Genomic DNA, 19,706 nt, shown 5'->3' with positions numbered 1-19,706 from the left:
GATTGTTTTAGGCTAAACCAGTAAGTTAAGGAAGCAAGGAGCAAACGAGTCAAGCATCCTCATTTCATCCCAGTTCTAATAGCCTTCTCCTCTGGTAGTCATTGGTCTAATTATTACAGCACTGACACCAAGTTTGATGCTTTCACTAATCCAGAGGATACCTCAAAAGTAAGGTAAATACACTGAATTATCCACCATTAGAGACATACACACATCTTTCAATTATCTTGGTTTTATAGTTCAAAAGTGGGAAATTATGTTTTATGTTTAATCAGCTCTTTTGAGCTACATAACAATGGCAACTGGAAAGCAACAGAAATGCACAAAACTAATAACCTATCCTAAATGCTGATTAAGTAAAACTTTTCTTTTAAGATTAAAAAAAAAAAAAAGGTAATCGAACACTCCTACTGCCATCAGCTTTGATGTCTAATGCAAGTGTTACCTAGAATCAGTAAAGTAACAGATTGTTTCTATTAACTGTGGGACTGATTTTCAAATGTTGTTTAGCATTTATAAAACTAGGTATGTAGTTGGGCTTACAAAACACATTCAGTTATGAAGAACTGAACATCCCTGGGAGCTGAACTACTGCAAAGTGAAGATCAGTGCAGGCAGCAGAGGGGCACGGCGCCCTTGGGGAACCTCTGAGGGCACTGCTGGTTTGGGACTTATCAACTACATCTGTATAATTGGGGGGATAGGTTTCAGTGGCTTTTGAGATTGCTGTCAGAAGGAGGTGATCATTTATGGTGGCATTTTTGTATTTAATCTTTTTATTTTTTTATAACTAAATTAGCATTGTAAAATAAACAAAAGGGCAGGACCTGAATAAGCAAGCTGTGGTGGCACCATCCACCAAGAAGTTTTCCTTAACTTGCTACTGATCTTGATTTTTTCCAATGACATTTGAATTTTATTCTTTTGTCTGTCACATTTGTGAGAATCTTACAAAATGTAGCTTTAAGAGAAGCAAAACCTCAACGGGGTGTACCACCAGCTATTCCATTCTCTCCAGATTACCATTTGCCAATTAAAGCGAGATCCTGAAGTTTAGAGTGTTAAAACACTTTAAACATTTAAACACAATTTAAACACTTTGCTTAAAAAGAAACCAACTGTACAGTTCCACACGCTGTTCAGAATGGTCTGATTATGGTTTTGCAGCTAGCAGGGCTTGCTTGAAAAAGGATCACTAGCACACATGATAAATAAGATAAAAAGCAAAACACTAGAGCAATCTGCAAAGCCGCCTATCTGTTGCTGGATGTGTCTTGCTGGGCACAGCAAATTCTAAACACACAAATAAGACTGAGTTGTACTTCAGTGCTTTGCAGCTCACAATACACAGTGCACCAAGTAACAGTGGGAAGAAAAATTTAAAGGAACTCGAAGAAAGTAGCAAGTGATCATATTGAACTCTTTCCATTTAGTAAATAGCAATTAAAGTCATTTTTTCCCCCAATTCCATGCAATATAGCATCATTTCCAAAACACACACCTAATTAATCAGTTGACTGTCTGATACAGCTCAAATTAGGAATTTGTGATTTCAGATTTTGCAATACAAGTCACTGTGCATTTCAAGAGTATGCTTTCTGATAGCATCTCAATTCATTTACAAGAAAGCAGTTGTATTTCCCATTATTTATCAAAGTGGTGAAGTATTCTAAATATTCATTATAATAACATGCTTTTTTATGATAAGTCTCCACTAAAAATAAACTGTTCACAGATATAGTTTAGGATTGGTTCCTTCAAACTTTGTTTCAATCTTTTCTTTTTTTTTTTTTTCCCCTTCAGGAGACTGGCTGTGTTTTAATAGCAGGTCTTTAGGTTATGCCTAGTTGAATTTCAGTAAATCTAAACAAAATCAGAAACGATTTCCTACAGTTTTTGACCCACAGCAATTAAAGACCGGCTTTAATTTATGGTGTATAAATACTGACATGCATTGTTAAATTTATTGATTTACTGAAGACCTTTAGGCTGGTTCTGCATAGAAGTAAACCACTCCGGATTTCACATAACGTTGTATCGCATGGGAAACCCAAGAGAGTGCCTCATGTCAAGCTTTACACAACTATCCTAACCTCATACAGAAAAGGTATCACTGGTTTAAAGCAGCACTTGCGGAAGGGCCCATCCCTGGTTTTATTTTAGCTAGGATGCAGCCAGCTTCTTATAACAATATAGTCATCCTTTATTCCCTTTGAACTATTTTTAAATGGAAGAGAGACAGCAGAACAGATGTGCCCCAACAGAAGCACACGCCACTCAGATTTCTGTGAAGATGAAGCTTAATGCATAAAATGGAAAAGCTACAATCTAGATGGTCATCATATCTACACCATTCTTACCCAATACATCTAACAGCAATTCCATCCTCACAGAGATTCTGCCCTCACTAAAGGTGCAGTAACACTCGTTTCCCACAGAAGTCCTGGTTTTGAATTTCACTTCTTGTAGTAGCAAAAGGAAAACTGAATTTTGTTGCAGGACAGCAGCTGTCTACCAAAACAGTGTTTTTTTTATAACTGCTGTTGTTCAGATCTGTGGAACAACTGAAGAAACTCCCCTGTTCATTAAAAATTCCCAGCCTGATCCCATGCATTAAAAGCACCACAGCAAGTAACGGATCTCCATAATATTTCTAAAGAGAAATTCAACTTGCATGCTTTTAGAAATACAAGAGGAATCAGAAACCATGCCAACTTCTTACAGTAGTTTTAAAAAACAACTACCATTATACTGCAGTAGCATGAAACTCTCTTTTTCCTAGTAAATAACAACTTTCATCAGCAGAAAACCCAAAGTTAATTGTTCCTGTTATCTTGGTACCAGATTAACTCTTTTGGACATTTCTCCTTTTGGGTGCTTTGCAAGCAAACCTTCAGAAGCAAATTGCTGCAGATCGGTGCAGGAACAGCAGGACTAAATTCCAACCAGAAACAGCAAAAATCTATCTACTTTGCATGAGGCACACTTTCCAGCTGTAGAAGTTTTTTGACGACACACTGCACAACATGGCCAAGAGCTCACAAAATATTCTCGAAGGGTTAGTGCATTCATTTACCATTGCTTGCTGTATCTCATAACACAAACTTCCTTCAGAGAAACCACCGCTCTGTACACACCATCGCCTCCCACCAGAACCTGTAGCATCAACATCAGCATTTTCCACAAACACAGAACTAATTTCAAGCTACTTGAGCCAAGCCTTTCCCCACAAACCAAACTCACAGCACTGCTGCCAAGCAGCCTGACTCCCAGCAGTGACAAACACCACCTTCCAGAGGACCAGCTGTAAGCCACAATTAACAAATGCCCATTTGGACTTACCAGAACAGAAGAAGACCCAGACTGTCAGGTTAAAAGATGTTGTTCATAAATGCTCCGTCCAAGTTTTGAGAAAATGAAGGACTGGGGAAAAACTTGTTCTGTAAAGCTCCCTCTCTTCAGGAACACTCTGCAAATAAATGCCAGCTCAGGCACAGCTGCAGGTTCATGCCTGGCACCTGTTGATGTCCCAGCTGTGCAGGCAGGGGACCTGACACAGGTGCTGCTCTGATCAGACAACCTGAAGAGCTGGAAATTTAACCCTTTTTGCCACCTCAGCACAAGCCACATGGCATGGACTAGTGCAACCAGAGCTGAGATCCCAGGTGGAAGTCCAGGCACCCATGCAGTGTTCGAGGTGTGTGCCTTCACCCGTGGAAGGAGAAGCATTTCTACTCACCGGAGCCACCAGCCAAGCAGTCCGGACAGGTGAGGCCTTCCCAGCCTTGGTCATGGAGCAGAAGGTGAAGGTTTTCTTGTTCACAGGAGACCTGTGATATGCAGAACCCTGAACTGCAAAGAAGGAAAGTACTCTGCTTCCCAGAGGAGTACTTAGTGCCATCACATAGCTGCCACCAGTGTGTTCCCAGCAGCTGGATTCAGCTCAGGATAGCACCAGAGTCACAGACAGAGTTATGCTTTCACTTTGGGAAAGCACCTGATGATCAACAGGGCCTTTTCCAGGACAAGCAAACTGTTTTGGTGCTGCCATACCTACCAAATCAACTCCCCATGAAATATTTTGGCCCTAAGATCACAGGCTATGACTTCTGTCAATAATTAAATGTTTCTTAAGTCAGAAGGAGATCATAAAGAGAAAATTTTCAGGATTCCACTTGGCAAAATATGCCAGGCCACAGCAATGTTTCAACATTTCCTTTTTTTTTTCCTTCCCCACTTGGCATACCAAACCCAGTCCTAGATTGAGAAAAATGCAAATTGCACTTCAAGAGCATACCAATTTCCACTCAAAATCTTCTGATGAGAGGGCATGAGAGTTGTTGAACTTAGGGAAACACAAAATACAAGTTTTGCATAACAAATCCTATTCCTCAGTATACCTGGCACTTACCACAGCCATAACTATAGCCTTCACTTAATCAGATCATTCCTCTGCTACACAAAACTTATAAACGTAACTGTACCAATACCACCATAACAGCTTACAAATGTAGAGGGCACAGAAAACTTAGTCACCATCGCATAAACAGCAAGAGTACTTGTTAATGCATTATCCATAGCACTTGTTTTCCACGTTGTGAATATACTTTGAGCCACAAGAACCCAATACACCCCACCAAAGCTCTCAATTAGAAATGTAATTTTATTTAATTTCTTCACTCAAACTGAATTTTCTCATTCCAAATCTTTACTTAAAGAGATAGTAGCTAAATGCTTAGAAAAACAGGAACTGCTCTAATAGGCAGCTAGAGAAACGTATATATTGATACAGATGGAATGTAAATTTCAACTCATAGATCACAACATACAAAGAAGATTTTTATGCAATACAGACTTACAAAACAATAACAGTTCTTTTCACAAATATTTTCACAGAGTTCTGCACAGCAATCTTGTAGAAAAGTAGATTTGTGCAACACCAAAATAACTTATTGTTCCTTAGTATAAATATTTTTTTTTTCATTTCCTAAAAGAAAGAGAGCATTTCACATGATTGGACAGGATCTGACTGGATTTGGTGATAGCAAAATATAAAAGATGTTCCTGCCGTACACAGAAAAGGAATATGGTGTGTGCTACAGTATTGCAGGAGTCAGTTGTGGAAAAATGAGAAGAATAGCCTGCAAGTCTAGTGCTTCTGCTGTTGTATAGAGGCTGAGCACCAGCAAACATCTGCCTTTTTAGTGCTTTCACAGTCAAACAGCAGAAATGTGCTTTGGTACTTGCATCTATTAAAAAAAAAAAAAACACAAAACAACAACAAAAAAAACCCTGCCTCTGCAGGTTCCTAATTTGAGTTTAAAGTTTCCAAATAACCTTTCTGATTTTGAGGAACAATCCACATTTTGGTGTGCTTTGAAAGAGATGCCAAGTAAAAACTAGGAGGATTCACACTTGATGTAACACAAACTCCGTTGCTGATTTCTCTCTCTTAACTGCACAAAGCATACAACTAAAAAAGAACTAATTGTCTAGGCCTAGAAACATGCTTGAATAGTAACATTGATGGAAACAATTTTCAAAATTTAAAATTACATTAACCATAATTTAAATATTACTATTGATTCCCAGAAACTTCAGTGCTGTTGTAGTACAATCATTTGGAAAAGTACAAGACAAAGTGTAGTACAGATAGTACAGATTAAAATTCCCCAAACATCACAATTCATTTCCAGTATGCTAAAATCATATATTCTTCAAGGTTATAGGTAAAGCTTCAGGTGGAAAATTCATTTCTTCATGGTACAGCTAGAACATGAGTTTTAACCATCTTTAATTTAGGTTTCTTTTACATACAGGGATCAAAATAGACTTCTCATTATGACTAAAAATATAGATTTTTAACTACAGAACCCAGCAGCCATTTTTCTGCTTCATTGCCCTTCCCCCAAAAAAGTCAAGCAAGGTCTACAAAAATAGCGATTAACTTTAAAAAATAGGTTGCTTCTCCCAGCAAATTTAAGTTACATTCAGGTGGGATATAGCTATTTATAAGGAACAACGCTGTGGCAGGACACCAAGGGAGGCGAGCTATGGCCAGTCTCATTCTGACAACAGCTGCCCACATCAGTGCTAATCGTGGTCTCCGTGAAGATCAGTATCGGGTTTGATATTCATGATGCCAACGATTGAAATCATTGTAGAAAACCACTATGCTCCCAGATGCCATGCCAGTCAGTATACACCTAAGAAAAGCACAATATCACGTTAGTCAGCAGACCACTGCACGGTCATGTGTATGAGCCAACACACCAACAGGTTATGCCAAGACAGGCACGAGGAGACAGCTGGAGCTGGAAGGGCTTCACATGTCAGAAGAGTCCTTAGGGGCTTCAGGGGCTCCCAAAGACTTCAGCAAGCTGGATTTAGCTAATACTGCCATCTGCACAAGCTCTGACAGAAGATTTATGGACCACAAAGCCTACCGAAACACCATGCAACGGTCTGTATGGTTGGCCTGAAGCTACAATTGACTCAAAAGTCACACGACAGAAGAGTTTACCAGCATCACTGTCCTGTAACCGGTTGAGATTTCCTGGGATTATTGTTTGGCTTGCTCATTTGTTTTTGCAGCATGTGGGAGTGGGATGAAGCAGCGAAGTGGAGAAGGTTTGGGAGATGTATTCACTTCAGTTTAGCCTTCCCCATTTAAGTTTTGCTCTATATGAAGTAATTGGATGTCAGCATAGGACACGTTAGTGTTGGGGTTTGAAAGCAATTTGAAGGCTTCAGTGGTTTTGAAAGTTCTTGAAAGCAATTGCTGTACTTTCCCACTGTGGTACTCTTTCTAAATACCTTAACATTGGCCTACTACTAGGGACAATTTAGACCTATTTGAAAAGTCATGATGCTGGCAATAGCATACGATAACAAGTGCTTCTGTATTGTGATTTCTACTGTTTCATATTAAAGTTTTATGAAAATCAAGAGCATGAGGAAATATAAAACTCTGGCATTTTGAAAAGAAAAAAAAAAAACACTTCAGAATGAAAAATAAATATTCAGAAGGAAAAGCTGCAATTTTTCCTTCAAAACAAAGATGAAATATGAGATCATTAAAACATTGCATTTTGATAATGTCACTACTTCATTTCAATAGAACCATTTTGACTGTTTTTGTATTAGGTTAAAACCTTTCTTACACACAGTCTGTCAAACATATACATTCATGCACACCAAATAAATTAAATCCTCTTCTGCATTTCTGTCTTCAAACCCAGAGTGAATTGGTTCCTGACTTGAGCACATGGATACATTTATAGATGTCCATATTAAATTTCAATTTATTGACATGCGAACATTTTGTTGACATGCTATTATAATTACCATTTATAGATTCTCTAAATGCAAAACTGTATACATATTCAGGGGTCTAAAATTCAACAGCTGTAACGCAAGCTTTTGAAATACTTTTCACAGCACTTTGTTTTTAATGGAACACTGATTTTTTTCCAAAATGCCTATAATCTCTAATTATGTTTAACAAGAAGTTGAATGTTTGATTGAAGTCCACAGATTTTGCTGACTTGGTTTTTTTTTAATAGCTCATTTCATGTAAGCATTAGAAATGCAGTCCAGGTGAAAAAAAATATTTAAATATTTGCTATGGACTTCAATGGAAAGTTAAGAATCTCAACAATATGCTTTACTATACAATGTAGACACTCCTAAGGGATCTAGAAGCTCAAGCCTCTTTGAAAAGCATACAGCAACTCCTCTAAGCATATACACCAAAGCAAAAAAAAAAATTCTCACCTGTGAGCAAGAAGGGTACAAATGAAATTGTAAACATGCCATAAAAAAACAGTACTATTGTAATAAAAATACAAACATCTTTTAAGTATAGCAGCATTGGCAAGTGCAATGAAAAAACACAGTAAAAATATTATCTAATTGTCTTCAGTAGAAGAAATCTTTAAGGGGTGTCAGAATTTATATAGATAAAATCACTTCTCTAGAAATGAACATTAATATTTGCTTTTACCAAAGTATGGATGTGTAGAAGGAATCTTATTGTGCAGCTCTTTTAACTGATCTATTTTTTACATGAAGATCTGGAATTAGGAATGTAATTTGTACCGTAAGTGAACAAAGAAACATGAAAAGCACATACATAACCTTCCACCTCCATCTGACCCATACTGTACATGCACAGGCCAATAATTCAACCTATTTGGAAAGTCTGCCAAAGTAAGACTTCTTAAATATCTCTTCACTCCCTGCAAGATCTGAAATACTCAAAAAGATTATCTGCCCTAAATATGACATTACAGAAAGAAACTTATGAAAGTACAGAATTCTCAAGATAACCATCAGGATCTGAGATCTACAGAATATCAGAAGCAAAACAAAAATATAATTTCACTGTAAAAATATATTTTCTGAAATTCACATGAACACCAGACTTTGCTCTAACCTTTGGTCATATGACAGGGCCATGGATCGGATTCCAGCATCACACCCTGGGTAAGCAAAAAGCTGCTTGAGGTCCCACATCTGCCATACCATGACAACGCCGTTGTCTCCACCTGTAAGCAGGTACTGTCCATCTCGACTCAGCTGGATTGCCTAAGGGGAAATCACAGATATTTGTTGGTAAATATATGCTGCTTTTGTTCCCCCTCTCACACTTTCATAAAAAAAAGTTTTATGTTGACAGCTGGGTGTCTAAGGAGATTTGATATCAATGCAAGCTTTTGGGATACAACATCTTGTTATGTTATTCTACACAGCAATAGAACTACATGTAATGTTATGCACGATTATCTTTAATATGCTAGACGGCATTACTTAAGTTTTACCTCACCTATGATTTATTCCATATTCCAAAGATGTAATATGAGGTCAACTAAAGAAATTTACTCTTCTAATTGGATACATTTACAAGATCCAGCAGCACTGGCATAAAATCTAGTACCTGACATTTCCCCAAATGTTTTTAATACTAGCCTAGCTGTAGCTGTCCTGTCTGGCAAAGGGCTGAATAACGAAGGGAACTAAAATGATACAAAAATAACAAGAATTAATTTCAACCAGCATTGTTACATTCCTGCCCTGGATTAGTAAGATAATGAACCACCCTTGTTAATGGGGACTGTGGTTCTTTTCAACATCTATCCTGAAACTGCCTGTGACAAATTCACTGGCTTATGCCCTGAATTTGCTTGTACCATGAGGACTGATGGCAAAGCTACATTTGAAATCTTAGTTTGGGATCCAGATCATGCTGAAGGATTGGACATCATTGGTTTTCAGAGTGAAGACTTCTTCAAACTGAAGTTTACAATCTATTTTAATGTTTCTTATGTGCTATTGGAAAAATCATGACATATACTGAATACCTGGAAGAACAACATCTTTCCTCAGTTACCTGATGATGATACCACAATACTATCTGACATTAAGATGACTGCAAAGCATGAGAAATATTGCTTAAAGAGGAATTTTGTCACTTTAAACAAGCCAAAATGTTCAAAGAACTGTTCTTGAACTTTTATTAAAATGAAACATGCCTATGGGGTCACTGCTTTCTTCCGTTAGTCTCTGACAAGTTTCTACATTCCCACCTCTACTTTTCTGTTCCTATTGCTCTTGCAAGCACCCTTTTCATTCTGTTCTTGACTTTATCCTTGATTCTGTTCTTCTTTCTCTTCTGCTCCCCACCCCCTGATACCCCTTTCCCTTCCTCATCCAGGATCACTTCATCTCGTTTTTGGTTATGGCAATTTTGCGCACCTTACTGTTGGGGTTGATCATTGCAGGGAAAAATGTACACCTCCTGCACCCCTGGGCTGCAGACATCCAGTACTGAATGTAAATGCTAAGTAAGTATTGCCTACTGAATGCATTTAACCTGAGACTTTTCAAAGATTTGTGCATTGGATAAATTTGGGCAACAAAACACAAATCCTTCACATCAGAGCTAATTCTTGATAAATTTCGGCCTCCTGACCCAAGGCAGGGAGCCACAAAACTTCAATAGAACAATGTAATCATGTAGAATATTCAGAGCAATGACTTTTAAATTCTAAACAAACACATTTGTCCAGCCACAACCACACTCTACAAATTGGTTGGTCCATTTTAAAGCCTTGTCAGCGAAAGGCAAGGAAATCACCTGAAGATGATAGTCTACAAGGAAAATTCCAGCTCAAAGGTTTAAACTTAGGAAATAGCAGAAAGAACTTAAGGCAGGGTCTTCCAAACATATCCCTTTGTGTAGAAGTCAGTAAGTATTTTGGCACTTGCAATCTCTGCTTCTACAGACTTTCAATGTGCAAAACTTACACTGTGCTCTTAAATTCCTGAGGAAGAGGAAGTCACTGGCTTTTTAATATACTGACTATAGAGTGCATGCACCACAAAACCAGGAGAAATTAAAAGACAAAGATGTTTCATTCATGCAACATTAAAGTGTTTATACAGACTGCTGACAAGCCTAGAAACCAAAATAAACAGTCCATATAAGATACTGCTTTGTGAACAGCAATAATTGAAGTCAGACATACTGCGTATCTGTATTTTTTGTATTGCTGTACTCTATTACTGTGATGTTAAATACATCCTTTAAGAAATATATGATGTACAATACTTACATTAAGATAGAGTTTCTATAGGTGACTTTTATACTATCAGTTTTGAATGTTTACTGCAACAACTCCCAAGTAATCAGAATGAATTACATTGACAAGATTTTATTTCATACAATAACTTTAAGACGAATATAATTCAAATACAAACATATACTATAAACAAAATACAGTGATAACACTGAAATAAATAGACGATAAACCTATTCCATCCATGTTTTGAATTAAAGTAACAACACATACATGCAAATCTAGAAACAATCAAGCAGAATATGGCTTTCGTTCAACCATTTCTAACTATGGAAAACTGAATACCAACCCAGGTTAGAGCTGAGTAGGCTGAGCTGAACCTTCTCTCCCCAAAAACAAATGCTCCCACCACAAATTGTTTCTGTGATCATTTCTGTCAGCCTACAAAAATACGCTAAACACCTCCCAAAGTGTAGCTCCAAGGAGCTTGAAAATTAATTTAGACACTCTAACAAGAGCGTAACAACTCAGTGTTCACTCTTTCTGGTGTAGAAAAACTTAAGAGAAGACCATGAAAACTATCTAGAACTTGTATGCACTGAGTAGAGAGGATCATGAGATCTAACATACCACATACAATTATTAAAAAGATTATTCATTAGAAGCAAAAATCAATATAGGGTGGCTTTTTTTCCTCAATAGCAATGGCAGTCTCCTAAGGGTATTTTCAAACTGCAATGAAGACTGTGACAAATAATTATTTGCTACACTTATAAAATTCAGCTGATGAAAATCCATTAACCTTCTGGTCATGGTTCACTTGAATTTTATACTTGAGGCTTTTACTGAAGAAATGCTATATTAAAAGGCAAATTAAAGCCATTAATCTTTAACTCTTCCACTACCTGCATAATGCAGTGTTTTTTGTGATCTTTTGATTAAATAAAGGATAGGCTTTGAACCCTTATTTATACCTATGCAATTTTACTTAGTCATTGGCTTGTCAGGAAGACAAGATGTTGATTTATTTATTTTTATTGTTCACTAATAAATATATCAGCCACTTGCCTGCCTCTGTATATACATGAATGAAGGAATGAATGAAAGAAAAAGGTCACACTGTCAACATTTCAGTTTCATGACATGCCCTTCAAGATTTAACAAAAGAAAGGATGCTTTTACTCCCAAGTACTCAAACTGGTATAGAAGACATGAATCAATTTTACTGTTCTGCTTTTCCCCAGTGTCGTTTATCTGTGGTTCTGCTAGGTACGAATGTGAAACAACTCTGCAACTAATCGCTCTCACGACATGAGGTTCAGACTCTCAAATAATCCCCAAAGTACACAATTTCAGCAGTGCTCTAAAAGCTGCATTTCTGACTTGTGTTTCCTTGGAAAGTCTCAAAACTTTGCACAAATCCTTTAACATTTCAGATTTTTTGAAAGGCAGTACTTCGTAAAAAGGCAGAACTGACACTGTGACAGCCCTGGCTTACAGCAGCAGGAGTCTTGTGGGCACTTACACATTTCAAAACAGACTCAGGAAAGGAAAATAAATTGGTTCCTCTGGGTGAAACAGCATACAGCCTTTGTTTAGGGTAAAATAACTTTACTTCTTAGAACAAGCAGACTATTTAGAGTTAAGTTATTCATTAAGATATCTAAACATTACATGGTAGACGTACTGCGATATGCCTAAGCTCCACTGAGCTATACAGTATGTAAAACAAAAACAGGTGGAAGGCATTGATTAGATTCTGAATTTCCCCAGAGTGCCTGAAATTTTTCTAGCAATTTTCTAACACAGGACTATGAGAAAGAAAATTAGAATGTTGCTCCAAACATCGTTATTGAAAACTGCTAATTTTGTCAATAATGTTCTGAAATGAAAGTCCAGAATGACATAGGCAAATGTTACAGATTTCTACACTCCTGACCTTTCCCTTCCCTTTTCTATTCTTCCAGAGCAAAAAGGAATGAAAAGTGTTTGTCTGCACAGCCTGTGGGTATGTACTTTTCATTTTAAATGCCCCTACTTTAATTACGCAGTTGCCACTTGCCTTCTAACATGATATAGTGCAGAAGCACTGGGAAAAAAAAGGGTTGTAGCTTGTTTAAGCATAAAGCCCAACTGGGACCACTGGGAGAAAGGGAAAACAAAACAAAACAAAACAAAAACAACCCCCTGTACATATGTAACTCTGGCCAACAGGGACCGGAACTTCCATTGCCTCCAGCAAATTCCCAAAGCTGTGGGTACTAACTGAAACACTACAGAAATTGTTTTAGCCAGCAAGAGATTTTGAGATATTTTACAGATTTGCTTTCCTGGCTGACAACATAATCACAACTGAAAGTGACAGATCATCAACGTTATTATTATAAAAAGAGAAAACACTGTGATATGTACTTGTTTTATGGAAAGAATTGGGCTATTGGGCTGAAAAGTAGGCTGAAAATATCAAAAGCAGTTGTACAAGGACAGCTAAAGGTCCAATTCAGAGAAATTAAGAAAGATGAAAAATTGAAGCAAGAATTTACATTAATTTGGAAAAATGGCCTGGGACAAAAATATACACTTTCCTACTTTATTTCCGCAGCCTCACATCTGCACTTGCAGCTGCCATAGCATTCAAAGACTGTATGCCCTCTCATCTACTGCAGAACAGCACTCTCATTATGGAAAAGAGACCTACACAGAGAGTAATTTCTGCATATTCCACTACCACTGCACCTGAAATTTGGAAAAACACAAGGAGGTTGGACTAACAGAATACAGTACACAACAATGTTTTAGAAGGTTTTAAGTGGAATACAGTGCACTACACTGGAGACTTCCGTGGTAATGGAGCATTTACTCTAATATAAGTTATAAAATGGAAATAATGAAAACCAAAATTCTTTCAAATATATTGGCATGTTCTTACATCTTAATAATATGATCAGAGTCAAGAACAGATGCAAATTTAAAAATGCTCACAACTTTGCCGAACATATGAAACAAAAATCTACAATTCTGTAGAAAGAGCATGAGGACAAAGTGAAATTTTCTTCCTGAAACAACTAATCCAAAAAAGAGCGGAAGCCTTTGAGAGTTTTCAACTCAGGACAAGACTGGAAATCTCAGCAGCTGATTTGCTGGGTTCTTCCATCAGATTTTGGTAAATCAGCTTGGAGGTATAGAACAACAGCAGAAGTGCCCTTTGACTAATGTTAAATTATTAAATAGTTTTAAATAAGAAACACTTTTTTACGGTGAGGTTGACTGAGTGCTGGCACAGGTTGCCCAGACAGGCTGTGGCATATCAATCTTTGGAGACACTCAAAACCCACCTGGACAAGGTCTTGGGCAATCTGCTCTACATGGCCCTGCTTGAGCTGGGGAATTAGACCAGAGGTCCCTTCCAACCTCAACCACTCTCTGATTCAGTGTCCCTCATACCACGACAACTAGTATACAGACCATAATTTCAGATAACTCAGGTAGCCTGAATGCTGACCTAGCAATGTGGTCTCACTTCATGTCTTTGTTGCACTCTGTAGCTTTCTACTATATTTGATAATGCTTGTTAATTTTCTTTGTAGTTTCTTTTTCCTTTCAAAATGGAATTTCCTTTTTCATTTTCATTGTGGTAATGCTGGTTCATTTTCTTCCTCTCTCTTCTCTTCCATTCCCTTTTGTCCTCATTCAAAGTGGGAATATTTTTGTTTCAAGGAAGGGATTCTTTTGACATTTCTGCTTCACTGCAGCATAGCTGCCAGGTTCTGCTCTGCTTCATAGGTACTATTTCATAGGAACTGTCAAAAGATCTGCATTTTGTATTACCAAATAATTTCCATAAGTCCATAAGCTTAAAATACCTCCTGCATAGTTTTGGACTTGCTCCATGTCTCTTGCAGTTAAAGACGTGGAAGCTGGCTGCCTGGTCAGCAAATGCTAAAGACACTTTTAAGAGCTAAAGAGTTGAAATATAGACATGTGCCTATAAACTTCCTGTAGCTCAGCACAACACATGCTATCTCAAGCTAAGATGAAGGAATGTAGACAGAGATGCCAGAAAAGGGCAACTTCCAAAATAGCACGTCCAACAACCTCCTCCCTTTAGACTCAAAATTAAAGAAATAGCCTGACTTCTGATCAGCAATTAGTAATATTTGTATTCTTCTGTTCAAGGAAATGTTTCTTACTATATGAACAAAGTTATTCTAAAATAAAAATAATACTTCTATGGCCTGGCTATGGAAAGCAGCTCCACACAACTCTAGAACTGATAGCTTCTCCCGATACGAGAACTGACAGTCCTTTGCACACATTTGAGTACACTCACCTTGATCTTGTCATCTGTTTCCATAGTGGCTTGAAGTCTCCCATTCACGCTGAATACACAGAAGAGGCCATTTTCATAATATATTACACATTGGCCTTCTCTTGAAGCCTGAATAAGTTTTGGTCTCAGGCAATTTTCAGGACCTTCTAATGTTTCAGGACCTTCTAATGTCCTCAGCAGATCTCCATTCATAGAATGTATGAGACATGGTCCTTCTATGAGACAGAATAAAAACTCTAGATATTCATTCACATACTCATTTAAAGATACAAATATATTATTATTATTATTATTATATATAAAATAATTAGCAATGGATTCTATGTAAGTAATTGCTATTATAATACATTGTGATGATTTTTACCATGTTTAAGTGGAAAGTCTGAGAATTTAAGGGTGACAGAGTAAAATGAACAGCTAATGCTTTAAGAGGTTTGTATTAAGGTATTTTAGAACACTTAACAAACCTAGTTAGAGACCTAACTGAGATTTTATTTTGTGGATTTCCTTTTAGAATTAGTAGTAGTTAATTCTGAGAGCACAAAAATAAATGTACTGAATCCTAATATGAGATTAGCAAAATCTACAAAATACATTTTATATGTATACATAATATAACAAGACAGAGTTAAGTGTAATGAATTTACACATGTATGCACTCTGAAAGAGCATTTTCTCATATTAAGATTTTTAACCTATGTATGATTCATTAAGTATTTGCTTGTTAATATATTCAGACAAATAATTGATTTGCATGTAAGCCACAAGTGTTCACATGCATAAAACAGGTGCATACAGTAAGTACACCCAACTTATTTGAAAAGGGGCTTCAGAGTAGATATTTTGGAAACACTAAACCAGAGAGATCCTAGTTCTAAGAAATTTCCAGTTTAAAAATGAGAGCTTGAGCAGAATTACTATAAATTTTAGTTGGGAGTTATGTATGCACCCTTCATCAAACAAAGAAGACAGCACATTCACTTTCTCCTGGAACTAATTCTTGCTTTCCTTTATGAGAAGTTATCCATAAGGAAAAGAAAGCCAACTGCAGTAATACATTTTTCACCTTCCTGGCAGTCAAGAGCTGGATCTGACTGTATGCTATATGCAATTACACTGGATAAGCAAACAAAAAGAAATTATGATCAGTACACTAGAACAGGGAAACTGATGTGGTTGCCTCTTCTTGTAGATGTCTGAAAAAAAAACACTCAGTTTTACTATGTTTAAAAAGAGGTTTCAAATTCACTTGAATTCTGTAGCAAGGTTAAAAATAACCTTCTGTAAACAAGGTTAAAAATAAAACCACTCTAAAGTTAATAAATTCTGTCACTTTAGACTATATTCCTTTTTGCATTAGGATTACAGCTTTATGAACAGAAAGAAATGCCAACAGCTTCCTTACCTTTTGAACCACTTATTACCAAACCAAGTTCAGCACAAATGGTAGCACAGGTGATCTCATAGTCGTGTCCTGTCAAAATAGCTCGAGGAGTTGCAATATCACCTTCAATGAAAAGACAATAAAAGCGATCCTTGGTTACAATCTGTTTCCAAAATTACCACTTCCAATCACTGAAGCATCTTCAGTTTCCTCGTCTGTGGAGCTCACGTTCCCTACAAATCACTTCTATGCTGCTGTTTGCATTTGCTTGTTTTGTACTCATATCTATGTAGTACGGCGGAAATACGCTACAGGAGTTCAGCTTCTGCTTTTACTAATGCATATTCATATGAAAGTCAGGTGTGGAGTAAAAAACAGCACAAGCTGCAGAATACATACTTGCATTTTCCCTTCGCACCCTCCCTCTCCTCCTCTACCTTTGTTGTGGAGAAAGAGACCTAATTTGATTACAAAATCTTATAGTAGTAGTAAGTAAAGACAGGCATCACTATGACAAGTATTGAGATGAGGCACCTAAAATGCCCCAAGATGAAGAAAAACACGCACTGGACAGTTTTATTTTAATCTAGCAACAGTGTTGAAACTTCAGCCTGATGTCCGAGTTCCTTGTAAAATGTGGGGCTTGGGATACACTCAGGATGAATTTCCGATTACCACTGGTCCTATTAGACAGTTCCCTGCAACAATAACAAGCATACAAAACTCTTTTTCCAAGATTCTCTTTGTAATTAAACATACGCTGATTCCAGAAGGAAAAAGAAATTGTATAAATGGCACATTTAAATGAATAAAATTTAGTATTCTCCAGAATACAAAGACACAAAAAGGGTAAGGAAATGCTATAAAGCTCTTTAAATAATTTTATATTTTCACTCACAAGTCACTGTCTGCACCACCTTCATTTAGAATGCTAGCATTTCACAGAAAGCACATATTATTCTTGTATTACTGTATAATTATTTTATTCGTAGGATTTCATGAAGCATACAAACTTTAAAGAATGGATCTTTGGCAATATTATCATGTAGTTTCAAAAAGGATTAGACTAGTATTTAAGCTCCAAGAAATACTTTCACTTCACAATAAATGATGATATGACTTCTGTGAGATGCCAAAAACACAGTGGTAGTAGTAAAATCAAACTTTTTTTTTTTTTTTTTAAATAATTATTTCAAGAACAGGTGATGGTTTTGCAAAGGCAGAGAGTAATAGTAGTGCCAACAGACTCCATTTGTTACTGACTCAGGAACACTCAAATTATTTGAGGTTATAACTTCTGAAAAGATAAAAAAGAGCACAATGTCATTAATTTGTCCACGTCGAGCTTTACCAGTACTAGCAATACTGGTTCTGTGTCTTGGAAATTATGCAAAATATTAAAACAGGTAGCTATTCAGACTGCTTGTGTACAGTGAGAGAGATCTGTGGAAAGCAGCATAGATTTCGGCATGCATATATAAAGCCTTAGCTATTCTCAGTAGTTTACATTGTTAGTCAGACCATTTGCAACAATTCCCAGAGTGTCCATGCAGCTGCCACATTCAAATTGCTTTTTAGAAAAGGTCATAATCTATGACCAAGTACCAAATCAAGGATTTTGACCTTTCAAAATCTTATTTATTCTCCAGTCACTTTTATAATTTATATCTATAATACAAACTTTTGAAAAGTAAATAAATCTGTTTCTTCTTAGATATACACATGCACGCTAAATAGTATATGAACACAAACACACATATATGTATGTTATCAACATTTTAAGTCTGAAAATGCTTTGGAGCAACTCACTTAAATGTCCCTAATCTCTTAATAAATAATCAATAAAAGCTACTGCTTTTGTTTCATATAATGTTTTGCAAAACACACTCAAACCCAGGAAGTATGGCAGACAGTTCAGAAGCAAAGGAAAAACTCCCAACAAATTAGAAGCATAAGGGTAGACTTAACGACCTCTAGGTACTGCTCAGGTGACTGATTCTACAAATGTGCACAAACCTTTTTGAGAAAGTTTTCTCTATTGAATTTTCCTCACCTAAACATGAGACAGACACCCAAGAAGATTCATAAAAGAACACTGAGTAGACAATCCACAAATTTGCACCTTTTGGGGAAAAAATGTAATAAAAGCCATTACTGTAACAATTCAACTTCTTTGACACAGTTCTTTCTCTCTGTTGTCCCGAAGACCAAAGACAGGAGGCAGCTTTATGCATTTAAACCTTCTGTTAGCGTAGTTTCTTTTAGTTGAACTATCTACATTAACAAAATTTTAGCGTTCTGTGTTTTCCTTTCTTTTGCATTCAGAAATCGCATTTAACACATACTTGCACCAATCAGCAAGGAAATAATCTAATTATATACTACACATATTAATGAAAAATTCTGGTTTTAAAACTTTTGAAATCAGAGAAGTTTTAAATGTACAATTTTGTAGTGGAAGTAATGAATATAAGATGTTGGAGTTTGAAGGACTTGTTAGAAGCAATGCCTGAATGAAATGTCAGGAGGTGCAGATGAACAAAATCCTTACAGTAAACTTATTGCTTACAGCAACTTCATTACTGTAGGCTTTACCTGTGTTAGGCTGTCAGTAAATATAAGCCTAAAATGTAGGAGATAAGATTTTTAAAAAGTAGAAATTGAGCATATACTGAGCATATACATTTATCACAGTCCACAGAAAAGTAAAATTAGTAAGTAATGCCCTCAGTCTTTTTAGAATTTGGACTTGGCTTCAAACATAAAAGAGTACAAATCTACAGGTGGCAGGATCAACATTTCATAAATTATATCAGCTGTTTAATGAATTACATTTAAGAAATACTTTAATATAAAACAGAAATACAAGAAATCTCAACAATATCTTGAAAGAAATTAGGACCTGAATAATACTGTAAAACAGGAGTCCTGTGAAAAGTCAGGCTGACTCCTTTGATAAGAATGTCAAGTATTTAGGGGTTTCCAAGCCTCTGATTTTCCAAATAATGGGGTCAACTTAAAAGCTGGTTGTAGAGCAGAACAGATTTCTTTAAAAGCTTTTAAATTGTTATTGCTTCAGAAGATTGTCATGGTTTTCAATAATGCAAAGAGAAAATTTTATTTTGTTGCTGGTTTAAGGGGCACCACTTCAAACTTTTCTGAATTGTTTTAGGGAACCGGCTTGCAGACCTTTTGAAAAGCTGGGGAAGTGACTTCAAAGGGAAAAGAGTCTTTGTCCGTTAAGCAGGTTTACGACCACTGATGCAAACCCTAACTAAGGACTGAAAAGAATACTCAGTGCATCTTTATGGAGATCCTTAAGGAAGATGAACAAGTCAAATGAGATTAAAGATAGTTCAAATCCTAGCACTAATAACCAAGACACAACAGTTTTACAGATGTGCTTTTCTCA

General features: G+C 36.6%; 1 protein-coding gene across 6 annotated transcripts in view; it reads right to left on the bottom strand.

Moving 5' to 3' along the window:
- Positions 1–5,252: 5,252 nt before the first annotated feature.
- LRBA (LPS responsive beige-like anchor protein) overlaps positions 5,253–19,706 on the bottom strand; it is a 398,303-nt gene continuing 383,849 nt past the window's right edge. For all 6 annotated transcript variants that reach the window (XM_032187390.1, XM_032187392.1, XM_032187391.1 and 3 more), the window contains 4 exons: positions 16,316–16,417; positions 14,911–15,125; positions 8,438–8,589; positions 5,253–6,206 (listed from right to left, as the gene is read on the bottom strand). In XM_032187390.1, coding sequence (XP_032043281.1) covers positions 6,116–6,206; positions 8,438–8,589; positions 14,911–15,125; positions 16,316–16,417 — 560 coding nt within the window. In that variant the 3' untranslated portion in view covers positions 5,253–6,115. The remainder of the gene's footprint in view (positions 6,207–8,437; positions 8,590–14,910; positions 15,126–16,315; positions 16,418–19,706) is intronic.

The sequence above is a fragment of the Aythya fuligula genome, chromosome 4 (assembly GCF_009819795.1).
Source record: "Aythya fuligula isolate bAytFul2 chromosome 4, bAytFul2.pri, whole genome shotgun sequence".
NCBI classification, from domain to species: Eukaryota; Metazoa; Chordata; class Aves; order Anseriformes; family Anatidae; genus Aythya; species Aythya fuligula.
This window is presented reverse-complemented; position numbering and strand designations above follow the sequence as displayed.